The sequence below is a fragment of the Eretmochelys imbricata genome, chromosome 4 (genome assembly GCF_965152235.1).
Source record: "Eretmochelys imbricata isolate rEreImb1 chromosome 4, rEreImb1.hap1, whole genome shotgun sequence".
Classification (NCBI taxonomy): Eukaryota; Metazoa; Chordata; order Testudines; family Cheloniidae; genus Eretmochelys; species Eretmochelys imbricata.
Window position 1 is genome coordinate 42,910,970 of NC_135575.1, and position 17,408 is coordinate 42,928,377.

Genomic DNA, 17,408 nt, shown 5'->3' on the forward strand with positions numbered 1-17,408 from the left:
ATTGCAACTTGCAGGTAGAGCCTCTCCAGTCCTTTCAGGAAACTGATTGCCATCTTGTTGGAGAAGACTGATCTACCATGCACTGAAGGATGGAAGGCCGAGGTGGCCTTTAATTGACAAAAGAGCCAGGTCTCGATACTATAGGTGGAGTAGATAGTCCAAGATGAATTGTAGCAATGACCAGGAGGGAGAAAGACCAGTCCTGTTGTGCCTCGTGGCGAACAAGTCCAGTTGGGGAGTCCCCCACCTCTGGAAGATGTTGCTGATCACTTCCAGGTGGAGGGACCACTCATGGCGAGAGGAAAAGGACCTGCTGAGGTGATATGCCAGTGTATTCCAGTCCCCTGAAAGGTGCGATACTTTGAGACGAACTGCATGTTGGACCAGAATTCGCAAACCTGTAGCGCCTCCTGAGACAGAGCCGAGGAGCAAGCTAATCCTTGTTTGTTGATACAGAACACTGAGGCCATATTGTCTGTGAGAACCTGCACAGCCTTGCCTGACAGATAAGGAAGAAACACCTGGCAGGCCAAGCGAATCACCTTGAGTTCTCTGCCAAATGAGAGCCCGGAGATAGCCCTTCCCACATTGTCCTGCCAATAAAATGCAACTCTGATTTGGAGGGAATTCCTCAGCGGGAGTTTACTTAGCCTCCATGCTCATTCATGGCTTGAACTTCTTCCCACTGAAGTCAGTTATAAAACTCCAAATTAATTAAATGTTAGAGAGAGAGAGAGAGAGAGAGAGAAGAAAAACAAACCTCTCTCTCTTTCTCTTACACACACACACACACTTTCTGCAAACAAGCCCTGAGTCTTAGCCTCTAAACTAAAGCTACCAAAGGCAGTATCAAATGTGGTGGCCTAAATGTGAAAAACTAGATGGCCTCATTAGCAATCTTCTGCATCAGCAGTCCCCTGCCTGGTCATTGTCTAATAATTATACAGGCTAAAAATGTCAAATTTTGGTAAATAAAGTTAGGCACCTAAATAACTGGTTTGATTTGCAGAGGTGCTTGCACCTATTCTTGCATTCATTCAATGGGAGAACTCCTGAAAACCATGCCACTTGTTTAGTGTGCCTCAACATTGATTTCGATACCTAACTTCAGGAACCTACAGAGGTAACAGAATGAAACATAACACACATTATACTGTAATTTCTCTCTGTATTCTTAACATTATAGTCAGCAGTATTCAAACCACTAGTAATTAGATTTAAAACGAACTGCAAAAGTAACACGTCTCATTGTTATGTTTTCAATGGGCAAATATTATATATATAATATTTAATACAAGTGATGAAACAGCATTTGGGAGTGCCCTTCTCTTCTTTCTATTTTCCATTATTGCCGAGTACAATCTGGAACTTAATATATTAGAAGTGTTTTAAAAAGAAATGAAAATGCTGATTCAACACAATGATGGCTTTTGAGTACACATATATGGTTACATTTAATAATAGTCAAAAAATGTATTTGAGTAAAATGCAGCAAGCTATTTCTTCTCAACAATTAAGCTTCGGGCCCTGCAGCAAGTAACATCATGGTATATACTGTACATGATTTTGGAACAAACCCAAAACCTATTTCACTGGGTAGGTAGGTAGAACGTGATAAAATATCTCCTCAAAGCTAATATGATTTGTAAGCTAACTACCTCAAGAACTTCTATGCATTCCCCTTTAGAAGCACCCAAGGAATTGTGATTTTTTCCTTTTAAAAATATAGTAGGTTTTATTAAAACAAATCTACACTTATTTAAAATTTTAATGTCAAGTTTGACAGTATTTTCTCCTCATTTCATTGTTGGAGGAGGTTTTGACTGCTCCTCCATCTTTCCCTTTCTGTTTATTCCAGCATTAGAGCTGACACCTAGGGCCACCCACAGCGTGCACTATTTAGCAGCTGCCAGATCTAAATCAAACTCTGCAATGATTTTTCCTGTAGCCTTTCTTGTTCTGTGGATGGTTTGCCACCTAGTTCCACTGGTGAAGTGTACGCTGGTGAAGTGCATGACTTGTTATTGCATTTAGTAGACTTTACAGTTTTTCATTTAGAGGCTTAAGCAAAACAGTGTGGCATTGTTTTCATTAAAACCATGAATAAGGCTTTTGAATAATGGTGCTAAATGATTTTTTTTTAATTCCACATTTCTGTGCTTAGCTAATGAAAAATACCTGACTCTTTAGACTTTTAGCTATCCCTGTCCTTGGAGTTCATGAAAATAATTGCGTGTCAATGTGTGTGAGAATCAACTATACTATAAAAATGTGTTTGAAGGTGGGGTGGAAGGTGAAGAAGGAATGGGACATAAATCACAGATTGAAATTTTTAATCTTTTGTGATATGCCTGAAGTTAAATTAGAATATTAGAGATGAGGCAACAGAATTTAGACCCCTCAGTCTTTTATAGTGAATTTTGTGTATTAAATTAAACCTAGAACTCTGTTAAGCCACCTAACCCAAAAAGTAACTCCAAGAAATGTTGCCACTTAAGAATGTTTATTGGTTTATTCTATTTTTATTAAAATATTAAGAATTACTGGAAATGCAAAGCTAAATTTTGATTTTGGCCCATTCATATAAATTAAGAGAATGTCCATTTTTTCTGCTTTTCCTTAAGAGTTATAAATTGCCTTTGAAAGAGTAATTGTTCATGATCTTGTCTTTTTTATTTTTCAGTTTCCTAAAACAAAGGAAAATTCATGTATCTTACACTTTTACTTAAACTCTTAAATGTGCTTTTACGTAAACTCTGAAAGGATATCATTAAAGGATAAAGATAACAATCATAGCTAAGCAGAAATCAGTCAAAATGTCAAATACTTCTGCGGTTTTATTTTGTGTGAGGCTGAAGATTGCTCAGTTTTTCAGGAAACCCAAATCCCCAACCTGCATCTGTGCACACCTAGGGTCTAAATCAAGTTTTGACTTCAGTGGGCTTTGGATTAAATCCACTAGGACCAAAGGCAAGCTGAAACACAGCCTTGTGGAGAATCCATGCAATGGGACTCTGTCATATGTTTCCACAAGGAACTTTGTAAGGAACAGAGAGAAGTGGCCATGCTGGGGGCATGGACAGTGAGGGAACACATTGAACAAAGCCGTAAGGATGAAACCTGATGTTGAAAACTAGCAATTAGACTGGTCACCCTATTCCCAAAAGAACATAATCAGAGACAGATCATATGGAACAGAAATCTCTTTTTTCCATCAGCCCTGCTGTATTTCAACTCATTTTCAGTGCAGCAAAGCCTTTCGACTCAGGTTTTGCTCCATAGCACTGTGAAAACGTATAGAAATTTCTCTATGGAGAAGAATGTATAGAGGGCAGCAACAAAAATGGCAATTGCTAACATTCATAAAAGTATTCTGTTTTGCACAGTCATGTTTTACTCTCAACACAACAGAACAACTTACACTTTGGAGGGGGAGAGGAAGAGGATATAAATGGTGGTCATACTTAGACGGTCAGTATTCATTGTTCTCCTTTAGCTGACTTTGGGTAAAAAAGTCTATTTCTCTATAAAACTCAAAATCATGTTTAACAAAATATAAATAAAGAGAAAAAGGTTTTCTTGAATACCAATTAGTATCACATTCTAGCTGAGGGTTTATAAAAGATTAGATTTCAGAAAGGGTTGCCCTGTTTCTACAAGTAACTAAGGCAATTTTTTCAGCACCAATTTTTTTTTTTTAAATGCAGAACTAAGCAGAACTTAATTATTTCATTTGTGGGATGTCTTCTACATCTCTTAATATCAATTCAACAATATACACTGTATGAAAAATAGGCATGCCATTACTACATGGACACAGCCATGAATCATTTTATACCGCAAAATACTGCATACAACATCAGTATACATTATTTGTATGCTTAAGTATCCAGGCCATATTTAAATTGTTCAGATGAGAACTGAATAAAAAGTTTCTCCAAATAAACAAAAAATACTCAGCTATTGGTCACCAGTGACTGTTTAAAATGCTTTATACATGTTTGTTGACAAGTTTTCATGGTTTGCTATGAGTGTATTTCTAACAATGTAAACAATAGTAAGGTCAAAGTGTAGATGATGATATTTAGTCAAATCTTTTCTAAGGTCATGAAATTTCAATTTGGAACAAAACCCAAAAATGTTGAAAGGGAATGAATCCCCAGCTCCAGGGCGCTTCACTGGGTAGGCTGCCCTGAGCCATGGAAGCCTTGGGTGCCCCAGGGTCCCAACATACTAGAACACTCATATCAGAGGTGAACCCACATCCCAAATGCTCAAACCACTATACTGAAGGTTATAAGGGAGGGCTCCTCTTTTGCTTGCCCCCCACTCCCACCAGCATGAGGTTAGGTGTGCTCTGAGAATGCCTAATGGATGTTGGCTCCACAGGCAATATAGGTGTAGCAAATCCTAGTCTCAGGATCCCATTGGGACTTAGCCGCCTGGGTGCCTAGACTGACACAACTGTGTGTATGCCCACTGGCAGAGATTTAGGGTATGTCTACACTGCACACTAAACCTAGACTCTAATTCAGGTGTGAGCCCAAGCAGCCACCTTCTGCCCACACACAAATTCAGTCTGTTTCAGGTCAGTAAGCACTCAGTACCCTGCTAGGAAGGTGGGTCATAGCCTGAGTCTTGCTGTGACTTGGGTCGACGCCCTGTCATTTTACAGTGTAGATGTGACCCAAGTCACAGACCTGAGTCAGAAGGTCTGTGTAGTTCTGTACAGACACCGTAGCATGGCTATGAGACCTGTACCTGGGTCTAGGAATTGTAAACTCAGGTTTTCAGTTTAGTCTGCATGCTCAAACAAGGGCTTGGAAACACTGTGTCCACAAGCCCAAGTCCCACAGTCGTAGGTTTACAATGCAATGTCAACATATCCTTGAGCACCTATGGGACTTTAATGGTGCACTCTCCAGGATTAAGGAATTTTAGGTGCCTCCAGAGTTAGTTGTCAGCTGAACAGGGGTTCTGAGGATCTCAGTGGCACCTACGTGTTGGCCTGAAACACCCAGGTTCCTTTATGTATCTAGGTCCATATGGAACTACGGGTTTAAAGGTATCCAAATTTATATAAAAGTTTGTAAAAACGTATAAACTAATATGCACATTAAGAAACCAAATACGTCTCATATTTTGGCCTAACCTGAATGTATTTGAAATTTGAATAAAGCTATTTACTGTTCAGACTGGGGTTTGCAGTGTGTAACCCTCGGGATGCAGAAGTGGTTTGACGGCGGAGGGAATGCTGAATGGTCAAAATTTCTCTAAATTTTCAGAAGTGCTCAGAATGGAAGGTCCTTCATTAAGAAAAATCACAATTTCCAATGTGTTTATTATACTATTAGTTACCTTTCAAACAATTACACCTTCATGGAAATTAAGTTTTCTGCTATCCGGATGCAAATATGGAGTTGGGGTATGAAGGAGAGGGGAGCATGAGAGCAACTTAATTATAGCGATAATCTTGTTTACTCAAAACATGCCAGTACTGAGCCCCACTATTTTGAAATAAAAGATCCCTACTCTGGTGTGAGCTTATATAAAATGTCACTCAAATATAAACAAACTTGACTTTTAAACTTCAGAACTATGGGTTAAGTGGTATATAAACAACATGACAGCACTAAAGTCAGGAATTCAAACAGAATTCTGTGTCTGCCCACAACATGGCTGCAAGGATTTCCACTCACTTGCTTGTCAAAAAAGAGGAGAAATCTGACATTCCAGCCTCCTGTTGGGCAGTCTTGACATCTCAGATGTATTGAAGGTTACTTACCTGTCCAATAAATTGAGTTCTTTGAGATGTGTGGTCTCTATTTGTATTCCACTCCAGGTAAGCATGGACACCACGTGCCTGAGACAAGAAGAATTTTGCTAGCGGTGTCTGTTGGTCTGCACCTGTGCCCTTCTCCTCCTCCTGAGGGTATAAATGGCAATGTGGACTGACCGCCTCTTCATTTACCTTTCTACCACGAATACCTCAGGATAAGATTCCACAGCAGAGACGAAGGAGGGTGGGTAGTGGAATATAGATATGGACCACAGATCTTGAAAAATTCCAGTTTTAGCAAAAATCTTCTGATCTCAGGCACATACACACCTCAAGCAGAATACACATAGAGACCATCACTTGAAGAAGAACTTTATCGTATTCTTTAGCAATAAACAACATTTATAGAAAATACATTTCTACTCAGTAAAATCCAATTACCAATGTCTCCTTGTTGCTGCAGACTGAATAGTTAGTGTGGCTGGTTGAGCTATTCTCACATGCAGACACAGAGCTTGAACCATTTCCTTTTTCCTCCTACCCTCATATTCACGTAAGTCCTTAGTCCATCTTTCATTCAGCCCCATATTTTACATGTCTTTTAAAGCCAGCTGGCAAGTTTCAAAGGTGTTAATGGTGTTTTGCTTACATACAACAGTGGCAATGTGGAAGACATATGGGAATACATGTAAGCAACATATTATGTAAAAGGCTCTAGCGAGCTGCCAGACTGAGGAGACAATATGTATATATATAAAAATTCCCTACAGAAGTGCATTATTATGGCTATCTAAGTGCATAAATAACAGAAGGAAAATCCCAATGAATTACACTTCTCAGAAGAGCAATTCTGTAAGTATTCCAGTTCTGGCAAATAAAAGCTTCTTACTTCTTTGAAATGACTAATTTCCTCAGACTGTAAAATAATGTGCATCTGTGAGCATTTCATTGTCTGCATTATGCAGATGATCAAGATCTATCCACACAAAGTGAAATTTACAATACTTTTCTATTCCACAAGGGGTGTTTGTGCACACCCAGCCTAGAATCTGTCTCCAAAATGGTTTCTTCGTGGGGGTACGGGAGACCAGAAGTAAATAGCAAAAGGCTGGTTATGATGACTTTACATCACCCAAGTAGCGGAAGACACAGTGAAGATGACTGAATGTAGAAGCTGCAGCATGTACATGATCCTGGAGGGGGTACCTGAAAAGAGTTTCGTCCGCATGAAGTGCCGCCTGATAGAGCTGATGGAAGAAAAGATCAGAGGATTGGAGATGCAGGTGGAAACTCTGGTTGAGTTTAGAAGGGGGTTCGAGCGGATAACTGAGCAAAGACATGAGGAGGCTGGAGGGAAAAGCTCAGATTTGCAGATGGAAGCAGGACCAAAGAACTCTGAGGGGATACTGCTGGGTGAGAAAAGTGGACAGTGGAAGCATATGACTAAGAGAACCAGGCAGAGGAAAAGATGGGCTAGTGAAGGAGAAACAGAACTCAGGAACAGGTTTGCAGAGTTGGAAAATGAAGAAGGAGCACAGAAGGTGGTCGCTGAAGGTGAGAGGGCAAGGAAGAAGAGAAGAGCAGCTAGTTCTATAGGAAGAGGGCAAGAGTCAATGGAGATGATAACACCAAATATGAGCCCCAGGAGGATGCGGAATCGGTTGCAGAGGATTGCAAGGGACAATAGGAATCGAGAAGACTTGCAGCCAGAGGGAAGAAGGGATAGACTGGAAAAATCACACCATCAGCAGGAAAAGGCAGGTCTATGTGATTGGGGACTCCTTACTGAGAAGGCTAGACAGGCCTGTAACAAGAGCTGATCCAGAGAACAGAAGGGTGTGCTGTCTGCCGGGTGCTAAGATACGAGATGTGGACCTGAGGCTGAAGAGGATCCTAACAGGAGTGGGAAAGAATCTCCTGATTGTCCTTTATGTGGGAACAAATGATACAGTAGATTCTTGCTGGAACATATCAAGAGAGACTATGCCAGGCCGGGGAAGACGCTTAAATTGAGGCTTAGGTGATCTTCAGAGGGATTCTGCCTGTTCCTATAGAATGGCAACAAAGGTGTGACAAGATTATGATGCTCAACAGATGGCTTAGGCACTGGTGCTATAAGGAGGGCTTTGGGATGTATGGCCACTGGGAAGCATTCATGGACAGAGGACTGTTCTCTTGGGATGGACTTCACCTGAGTAAGGAGGGAAATAGATTTCTAGAATCGAGGATGGTACAACTGATCAAGAGAGCTTTAAACTAGGAATCTGAGGGAGATGGTTGGGAGATGTCCAGGTAATCTCCACGCTGGATTTTAACACTGAGCGGGAAGAAAATGAAGTAAGAAAGGATACAGCCGTGGGTAGTAGAATGGCCATAAGGAGGAAGGGTAGTGTATATACCTGTCTAATAGGTGAGACTGGCAGTAGAATGTCTGTGCCTAATCAGATAAAGAATGTGAGCAAGACCAAACAGCAAAAATTAAGATGTTTGTACACTAATGCGAGGAGCCTAGGTAACAAAATGGAGGAACTAGAGCTACTGGTACAGGAAGTGAAACCAGATATTATAGGGATAACAGAAACATGGTGGAATAGTAGTCATGACTGGACTACAGGTATTGAAGAGTATGTGCTGTTTAGGAAAGACAGAAATAAAGGCAAAGGTAGTGGAGTAGCATTGTATATCAATGATGAGAAGATCTGGATGACCTTGTAAACTGGAGTAATAGTAATAGGATGACATTTAATACTGAAAAGTGCTAGGTCATGCATTTAGGAATTAATAACAAGAATTTTTGTTATAAACTGGGGACTCATCACTTGGAAGTAACAGAGGAGGAGAAAGACCTCGGAGTATTGGTTGATCACAGGATGACTACGAGCCGCCAATGTGATATGGCCGTGAAAAAAGCGAATGCGGTCTTGGGATGCATCAGGCAAGGTATTTCCAGTAGAGACAAGGAAGTGTTAGTACCGTTATACAAGGCACTGGTGAGACCTCATCCGGAATATTGTGTGCAGTTCTGGTCTCCCATGTTTAAGAAAGATGAATTCAAACTGGAACAGGTACAGAGAAGAGCTACTAGGATGATCCGAGGAATGGAAAACCTGTTTTATGAAAGGAGACTCAAAGAGCTTGGCTTGTTTAGCCTAACCAAAAGAAGGCTGAGGGGAGATTTGATTGCGCTCTATAAATATATCAGAGGGATAAATACCACAGAGGGAGAAGAATTATTTAAGCTCAGTACCAATGTGGACACAAGAACAAATGGATATAAACTGGCCATCAGGAAGTTTAGACTTGAAATTAGATGAAGATTTCTAACCATCAAAGGAGTGAAGTTCTGGAACAGCCTTCCAAGGGAAGCAGTGGGGGCAAAAGACATATCTGGCTTCAAGACTAAGCTTGATAAGTTTATGGAAGGTATGATATGATGGGATAGCCTAATTTTGGCAACTAACTGATCTTCAACTATCAGTGGTAGATATGCCCAATGGCCTGTGATGGGATGCTAGATGGGTTTGGAATCTGAGTTACTACAGAGAATTCTTTCCTGGGTGACTGGCTGGTGAGTCTTACCCACATGCTCAGGGTTTAGCTGATCGCCATATTTGGGGTCGGGAAGGAATTTTCCTCCAGCGCAGATTGGCAGAGGCCCTGGGGGTTTTTCGCCTTCCTCTGCAGCATGGGGCATGGGTCACTTCCTGGAGGATTCTCTGAACCTCCAAGTCTTTAAACCATGATTTGAGGACTTCAATAGCTCAGACATGGGCAAGAGGTTTATTGCAGGAGTGGGTGGGTGAGATTCTGTGGCCTGCGTTGTGCAGGAGGTCAGAGTAGACGATCATAATGGTCCCTTCTGACCTTAAAGTCTATGATTCTCATATGCAAGCAGAATTCACAGCTGGCTGTTTAAAACCATCCCTTTTGCTCGACCGGCACAAGGGGGACAGAGTGGGGCAAGGGTTGTCTTCAGTACATAGATATACATGATGAGCCTTTTAAACCAGAACAGATGACTCCGGGGATAGCTGTAATCCTAAAGTCAGAGAATAATCTTCAGACATATCTCCCAGCCTGCATTACAGATATTATTCCTACCTTCTTCACAAGGTTGTTTTAAGACTTAATTGATATTTGTAATCAATTAAATGGGTAAAAGCACTGCACATGCACAGAGTACCATTGTTGTTATTAAGACAGACCGAGTTTGCCAGAGAGTAGATTTGGAGGTGCGAGAAATACAAAAATGCTGGGCATTTAACTCTCTCTCTCTTAATAATAATGATGCTTTTATAGAGACACTAACCTATTAATTGATTTTAAACACTGAACAAGTCCCAAGACAACTTTGTTAGGAAGATAGGAATAATTCCCCCTTTTTATATGGAAAAAATGAGGCACAGAAAAATAAACCAACTGGTCCAAGGTCACACACAGTTCACTGTAGGAATCAGAAATAGAATTCTAAGATTATTAATTTTTATGCCGTTTTCCTCTGTTTTGAAGCACAAATATCGTTGAAACATCCTCCCTCTCTACAAACAGCAATAATTTATTTCCCTGCATTGTCCGTGGACAATCATGGTTCTTAAGTAACAATTAAATTTAAGTAAAGTAACAATTACCCTTGTATGGGTGCGAATGTGCATCTTTAGTCCATCATTCTTGCTGAAAGCCTTGTCACAGTAAGGACACTGGTAAGGGCGCTCACCTGAAAATAAGATGAGCATCAGAGTCAACAAATGCAGACGGCGGAAAGAAAGCATTGCCTCAGTACATCAAGGCAGCCCAGCATGGTTGTGTGTCAAACATTATTCTGCTCTAGTGTTCATGTGCAGTTCAAACAGAGTGAAAGAGATCTGAGCGTTAGGGAAACTACGTATAAAGAACAAAAGATCTGTTTGGACAGCATGCAAGGCTGGATCAAAGTATCACTTTCAACTGCTTGATTTTGTCATAAAATATGAATACATGCAGAGCGGGATTTAAAAAAAAAAAAAGCTGCAGTCCTGGTGACAACTGGGCTAGGATGAATTCTATTGTGGCTAGTACATGGTCACTTTTACAGTTAGTCATTAACTGTTCTCAAAGTACAGTACATTTCCCTCACTTCACATCTATTCATCATTAGAGCCATTTGGGTGTCACAAGCCAATTTAATTATAAAACCCACTTCTGTTCGTTTGTTGCATTTAACTAAAAGAATGCCAGCAAGATCTGCCCTACGGGAGGCACAGCAGCTTCTGTGAGGTGCCCAGTGACCTCAGTGGGAGTAGAGAGCGCTCAGCACCTCACAAGAAGCCCTCTGTACCTCACAGGATTGAACACTTACATTGATGTAAATCAGTACAGTTTCTGCTGATTTCAGTGAAGTCACTCTGAATTTATACCATATAACTCAGAGGCTTGGCCATTCAGATCCACTCAGTAGAGGTTTTCTGTAGCAAGTCCATAATTTAAAACTAGTGATAAAGCTTTACAATTTCTTACGTAAATTTTTCTTTTTGAGTATTTTAGGCAATGTACTGGAATAAGACTCCAGCATCTAGGCTAATTGCACACAAAAGGCTAATCAACAAAATCAGTTTGCTTCCATCACCAAACATATTTTTCAACAAGCTAATCTCCGTGAACTAATTTTCTAACTAAATGGAATCTGTTCCGGCTAATCACATTGATGCCTGGACAACACATCTTTATGTGCAGATACAACAACCCCCTTTAAGCCAATCTAGGAAAACTCAATTGTTCACAAAAAAATCTTTGCATGCATGCAAAGCTCTGACAGGTTCCAAGCACTATACAAACATTAACTGACCTTCAGAGCAATCCTGTAGGGTAAGCAAGAAATATTATCACCATTTTAAAGATGGGAAAACTCAGGACAAGTTGCAATGATTTGCCCAAGGCCACAGAGTGAGAGAAGGGAAGGGACAGCTTTATACTGAGGGCTTTCTGACTATGGGGACATTCATTCTGTCTTGGAGCAAGGCAGACCTCCCCCGCCCCCTTTCCAGTCTTCATTTCACTGTTTGAGGTGCTCGTCCTTGAGGGCTTGACAGAAAGATGTTCTATGTTTTTTTCCGAATGAACAAAAAGTTGAGGAATTGCAAAAGTGTGCGGCCTAGAGAAATAGTTTTTTAAAGTCACACACTGATTACATTACAGCTGACCCACTGGGTTTCACTGCTGCATGTATAGCCTTCTCGGAGCCATTGACTCCATTCATTTTAGTGAGGCCAACTCTCAAGTAAGGGTTGTACAACTTGGCCTTTAATAGGCTGGCCCATTCTTTAATGCCTGTGGGGAAAGATCCCACCTAAATGAAAAAAACAACAGAAACAAAGGCAATGGAGTACTTGTGAAATGCAAACACGCCCCTCTCCTCCACCCTGCCTTATCTTATTAAGTACAAATATATGGACTTGGCAAAGTATCTTTTAACAAGGCTGCTGTGTGATTCTGTGTTCTGAATTAGAAGTTTCACATCTGTTTGAAACATGACACTATCTCTCATGACCCCGATGTCCCTAATTTATGCCATGAGCCTTCGAACTCTGTAGGAGCTGCTGGTGCTCAAACATTTAATTAATCCAGCTGACATTTTTACGTTTTAAAGCTTTTGTATTTTGAAGGTAAAGTCTGCAGAGGTCTGTAAGCAGATGAGTGCTGACAGCTAAGTGCTACCCCCCATTCTTCTTACAGAGGAAGGCTTTTGCTTACAGAGATCGCTTAGAGCTAGTCTGAAATCTATTAATACTGTCCTTCACAAATTTATCATGTTGTTTATGGTTCTTGACGAATAGATGTTTAACAGCTTTCAGCGGATGCCAGTAGAGGGCAACACTGTGACTTTATATCAACATGTTGTACCTGATAAAGCCTGCCTATGATCAGCCATCACATACTGTAAATTTGCAACTTACAACTCTCTGGTATGCAGCTCAGAATTCCCATCTATTTTTTATCATTCAACAGACATGGAGACTGGGGGTTGATGGGGGGGACAAAGTCATTAAGACCTCATGTTTTACTGAATTATAAAAGTGTCTTCTCAACCATAACTATAGCATCAGTGATGATTGATAAAACATCTTTAATAAGATCCTAACTCATTTTATGCTTATTCTTATTTTTGTTGTTTCTTTACCAGTTAAATTTTCTAAAACATTTCATGTATGTGCCCCAAATGTGAACATACCTATGTTTATTTGCTCTTATGTGAGCAACTGGCCCTTTTAGGCATGCAGACTGGCTGCATGGACTAAACTGTAAGCATGTAGTTACCTAGTTTATTTACACAGATCCCTCTCCCACAGATATCCTTAGAGTTCTGCATGATTAATGATGGGTTCTATTCAAGCCAAATTTGAATCTGCAACTACAGAACCTTTAGTACAACACAAAAATCCTAACCTTTTCGTAACTGATGCAGAAATGAGTGTGTGTGTGTAAGTATAAAGAAAAGGAGTACTTGTGGCACCTTAGAGACTAACCAATTTATTTGAGCATGAGCTTTCGTGAGCTACAGCTCACTTCATCGGATGCATACCGTGGAAACTGCAGCAGACTTTATATATACACAGAGAATATGAAACAATACCTCCTCCCACCCCACTGTCCTGCTGGTAATAGCTTATCTAAAGTGATCATCAGGTTAGGCCATTTCCAGCACAAATCCAGGTTTTCTCACCCTCCACCCCCCCACACAAATTCACTCTATACTATCACCAGCAGGAGAGTGAATTTGTGTGGGGGGGTGGAGGGTGAGAAAACCTGGATTTGTGCTGGAAATGGCCTAACCTGATGATCACTTTAGATAAGCTATTACCAGCAGGACAGTGGGGTGGGAGGAGGTATTGTTTCATATTCTCTGTGTATATATAAAGTCTGCTGCAGTTTCCACGGTATGCATCCGATGAAGTGAGCTGTAGCTCACGAAAGCTCATGCTCAAATAAATTGGTTAGTCTCTAAGGTGCCACAAGTACTCCTTTTCTTTTTGCGAATACAGACTAACACGGCTGTTACTCTGAAACCTGTGTGTAAGTATGGGTGTATGGGGAATGAAAAAGTATTATGTCAGCTTTTAAAATTATTACATGCTTCCCGGCCCCCCCCTCTTGAATAAATGAAACCTGATTTGGATTTCAAGACTTGGCATGCAATCCTTAGTATACCTGCCCAAAATTTCCCTTCCCCGCTTTGGATTAGATAGTACTACCCTTATTTACATCAGTGATCACCTACTCACAAAAGAATGCCAATAGTGGATTCCTTAATGAGACTGAGTGAACAGGTGCTTTCTAATATTTGTACAGATTGCACAATAAAGGCCATTTTTGGCCCTACTGACTAAATTTCAAGTTGTCCTAAAAGAAGAAAAACACCTTTGTTCCAAAGCATATTCAAAAATAATAAAAACTATACATTTTTTCGGTTTGTTCCTGTTAAGTTTTTGCCCAGAGGGAATTTCATACTGGAATGTATCGTAAGTCTTGAAAAAAGAGGTTCTCTCACTCTAAGAAAGTCAAGAAGTATTAGACATTAAAACAGGAGGAGCAAGTGCTATATAATAAATGCTGCTGGGGAGGTGACATTATCCATCTATGCTTTGGGATTTGTCTGTGATCAACTAACAACCACCAAAAGTCAACTGTAAAAATTGGAATTCCAAGCCTAGCTTCACATCAATTCAGCCACAATAAATACTTGGGGATTTACAGGTGTAAACCTTCTCTGATCAGGAAGGGACTTGATCTGTTGTGTTTGTGGAAGAGATTAAAAATAAGATCAATAATGTTAAGAAACGAAAATCTTCAGCAACTCATGTTTGCCCAGATCTTGCAATATCCACCTTTTTTCTCCTCTCCCTACCAAAAAAAACCCCATAACTGTTACCAACCTTATTTGGAATATTTATTTTTAAGCATGTTTTCAATGTTTATTTCATTTTTTTAAAATGTTCACAGTTGTGCAAAATTTTGGGTTGTAAGCATTTTTTAATTTTTATCTATTTAAATTTTCAGTTGTGGAAAAGTATGGGTGGGGGTCAGATGACAATTATTTAATGTAGCAGACACTTAGATTTAAAAAGTTAAAGTTTATACCTGTTAAAGCACAAATTGTCCACATTACAGGTCAAAATATGCAAAGTAAATATCCTAAAATCAAACTCTAGTTCTCAAGCAGCATTGTTCTTACTTTGCCTATCTGTAAATTTCAATCATCATTAATGGAAATTGTGTGTGTGTGTGTACGTACGTACAGTGAAATCAATATGTACCAATAAAAATCAAATACTTCCAAGCCTAATTACATTGCACTGGCATTCATTTTGTTTAATTTAACTTAAAAAAAATTAATATCCATCCATGAGATACCTCTAATGCGTAGCTTGTTCTCTCACTGATCGGTGATTCCTCGTTACAATTATTAGTGTTATATGTGGTTCATCTAGCCTTGTATCATCCTGTCTGATTTTTTACTGGAGTTTCTTTATATTAGTTAATTTAGAATTTGACAGAGTTAGAGCACTAATGTATCAGATAGTATGTTTAAAAGTATGTGAGCCCTGAATGCTGGTTCAGTTGAAGATTTTGCACAGTGGGTCGACTGAAGTCAGAGGCAGCCTTTCCACTGATTCCAGTGAGCACTGGATCAGGCCCAATGGGCTTAATTTAAAATAAAATTTATTTTTTTAACGATCTTGCAGAAAATTATTTTTAAGGAGCCAATCCTGCTGAGTGTTGAAGACGTTCAGAACCTTCCATAAGGCACTTAGCATCTTGTAGGATCAACTCATATACATGCAATGAACTTGTCTTATAAAGATTACTAAAGGCTCGAAAGAAGGGGCATTTCAAGTGTAATATTTTTAAAAGGTGATTTTCAAAGGGACATTGTTGAACTGCAGCTCTGAAATTTCTTGGGTTTAAATCCCTGATTTGAGAGCAGCCTAAAGTTGATTAGAGTTAAAAATAATAAAAAATAAAAAAAATAAAATAAAATCCATCACCACACAATTCTGGTGGAACGGAGACAATTCTCCTGGAGAGAAGTGGTTAAGCAACATGGACATCTGGATCACATATGCAACACCCCCTACCAGGTGATCAATAGGGCAGCCCAGAAAGGGAGTTGCAAGAGCCCCTTTTAGTCAGAGATAATGTGGAGTGATGACAGCATTCAATAGCAAGTTGAGATGGACAAAAGGTTAAAAGATAGAACAAAATTATAATCTGTGGCATATGCTTAGAATTTTATCTGTTCTGGAGTGCCTCACTCTTTATACATTTACCTTATACTGCTACTGTTCCACATACCGAACTCCCACTAAAGTAAACAGGAGTTTTATGTTCATAAGTATATAGAGCATTGATTATTATTTTATATATGTACATACAGAGGGAGAGAGAAAGAGAGAGAAAGAAAACACAACAGTCACTAAGAAATGATTCACTGTCTACTGAAATCAACGGCACAGTTCCCATACCGGGGATATTGGGAACAAAAATCACCACACAGGTGGATTATCTTGTGATAATCCACACAGGTGGATTATCTCTAGCACTTTTTCAACTTCCAAATACTGTAAGATAATATTCAGTTAATTATTTATGCCTAAGTGCAGTGTAAAATTATATATTGACTCAGAGGAGACAAAAATCTCATTGCAAATAAGATGCATTTTCCATTTCCCCAATTTTACAGTTATGGGGTCAAATTTTCAAATGTGCTTATGTGGTTAAGGTCAAAAAGGCACTTTTGAAATTGTTACCACTGGACACTAGCAAGGCCAAACCGGGTAATATCAAATGGGTCACTATTCAAGCAGTGAGCTTGGCCAACTACTGTAGCTAATGTTCTGTTTACAAACCCGACAATTAGGCTCAATGGATAAAGCAGACAATAAATAAGAAAGGTATTTTTACCCTTTCCCTTCCCAAATATTTTTTCATTTGGTTTAACATCAATCATTTAAATGTACTAATGTATGTTCAGGGCTTCAGAAGGGATAAACGAAACCATTTAGTAACAACTTAAATTTCTCTCGTCGAAAGCCAAGCTATTTTATAATGGTTTGAAAGATACAATACAGTTTTTCCAATATTTCTGGTTTCCAATTGGGACCAGAACCATAAAAGCCAAAATTCTTGTAAAATTATATACACTGAACTTAGCTGGATATGAGGGGTGGGGTTATAGTCCTTCACTGGGGTGAGAGAATAGATCTTGCATTGAGACATAATGATTCCATTACCTGCCAAAAATGGAGAAAAGGTCTTCAACTGTGGTTCATTAAGAGGTGTTTCTTGGGCTGGAGGTTTCTTGTTGAAAGGACCTATACTTCCTACATTCTAATCAGGACTCTAACTGGACATGATCTGAACACAAGTGGCCAAGTATTTCTGTATTTTGTTTTTGCTCCCCTGATTATAAAAACAGAACCTTTGTGTTTGTGGATGTTCCCTAGCCAAGAGGCAACACTTGTACAAGGGAGGACCATAACGGCTTTTCTGTGATTCAATCAAATGTGTTTCCTACTCTCAAGCAAAATTAGAACTACCAAAAGGGAAATCCTGAAAAACTGTTCTTTCCAAAAAAGAAAAGGGATCAGGTTGTTTA

The 17,408-nt window shown here is 39.6% G+C and overlaps 1 protein-coding gene across 4 annotated transcripts in view; it reads right to left on the reverse strand.

Moving 5' to 3' along the window:
- The window catches only part of PRDM5 (PR/SET domain 5), a 132,613-nt gene that overhangs the window by 25,447 nt on the left and 89,758 nt on the right, over positions 1-17,408 (reverse strand). For all 4 annotated transcript variants that reach the window (XM_077814424.1, XM_077814423.1, XM_077814421.1 and 1 more), the window contains one exon: positions 10,408-10,493. In XM_077814424.1, coding sequence (XP_077670550.1) covers positions 10,408-10,493 — 86 coding nt within the window. The remainder of the gene's footprint in view (positions 1-10,407; positions 10,494-17,408) is intronic.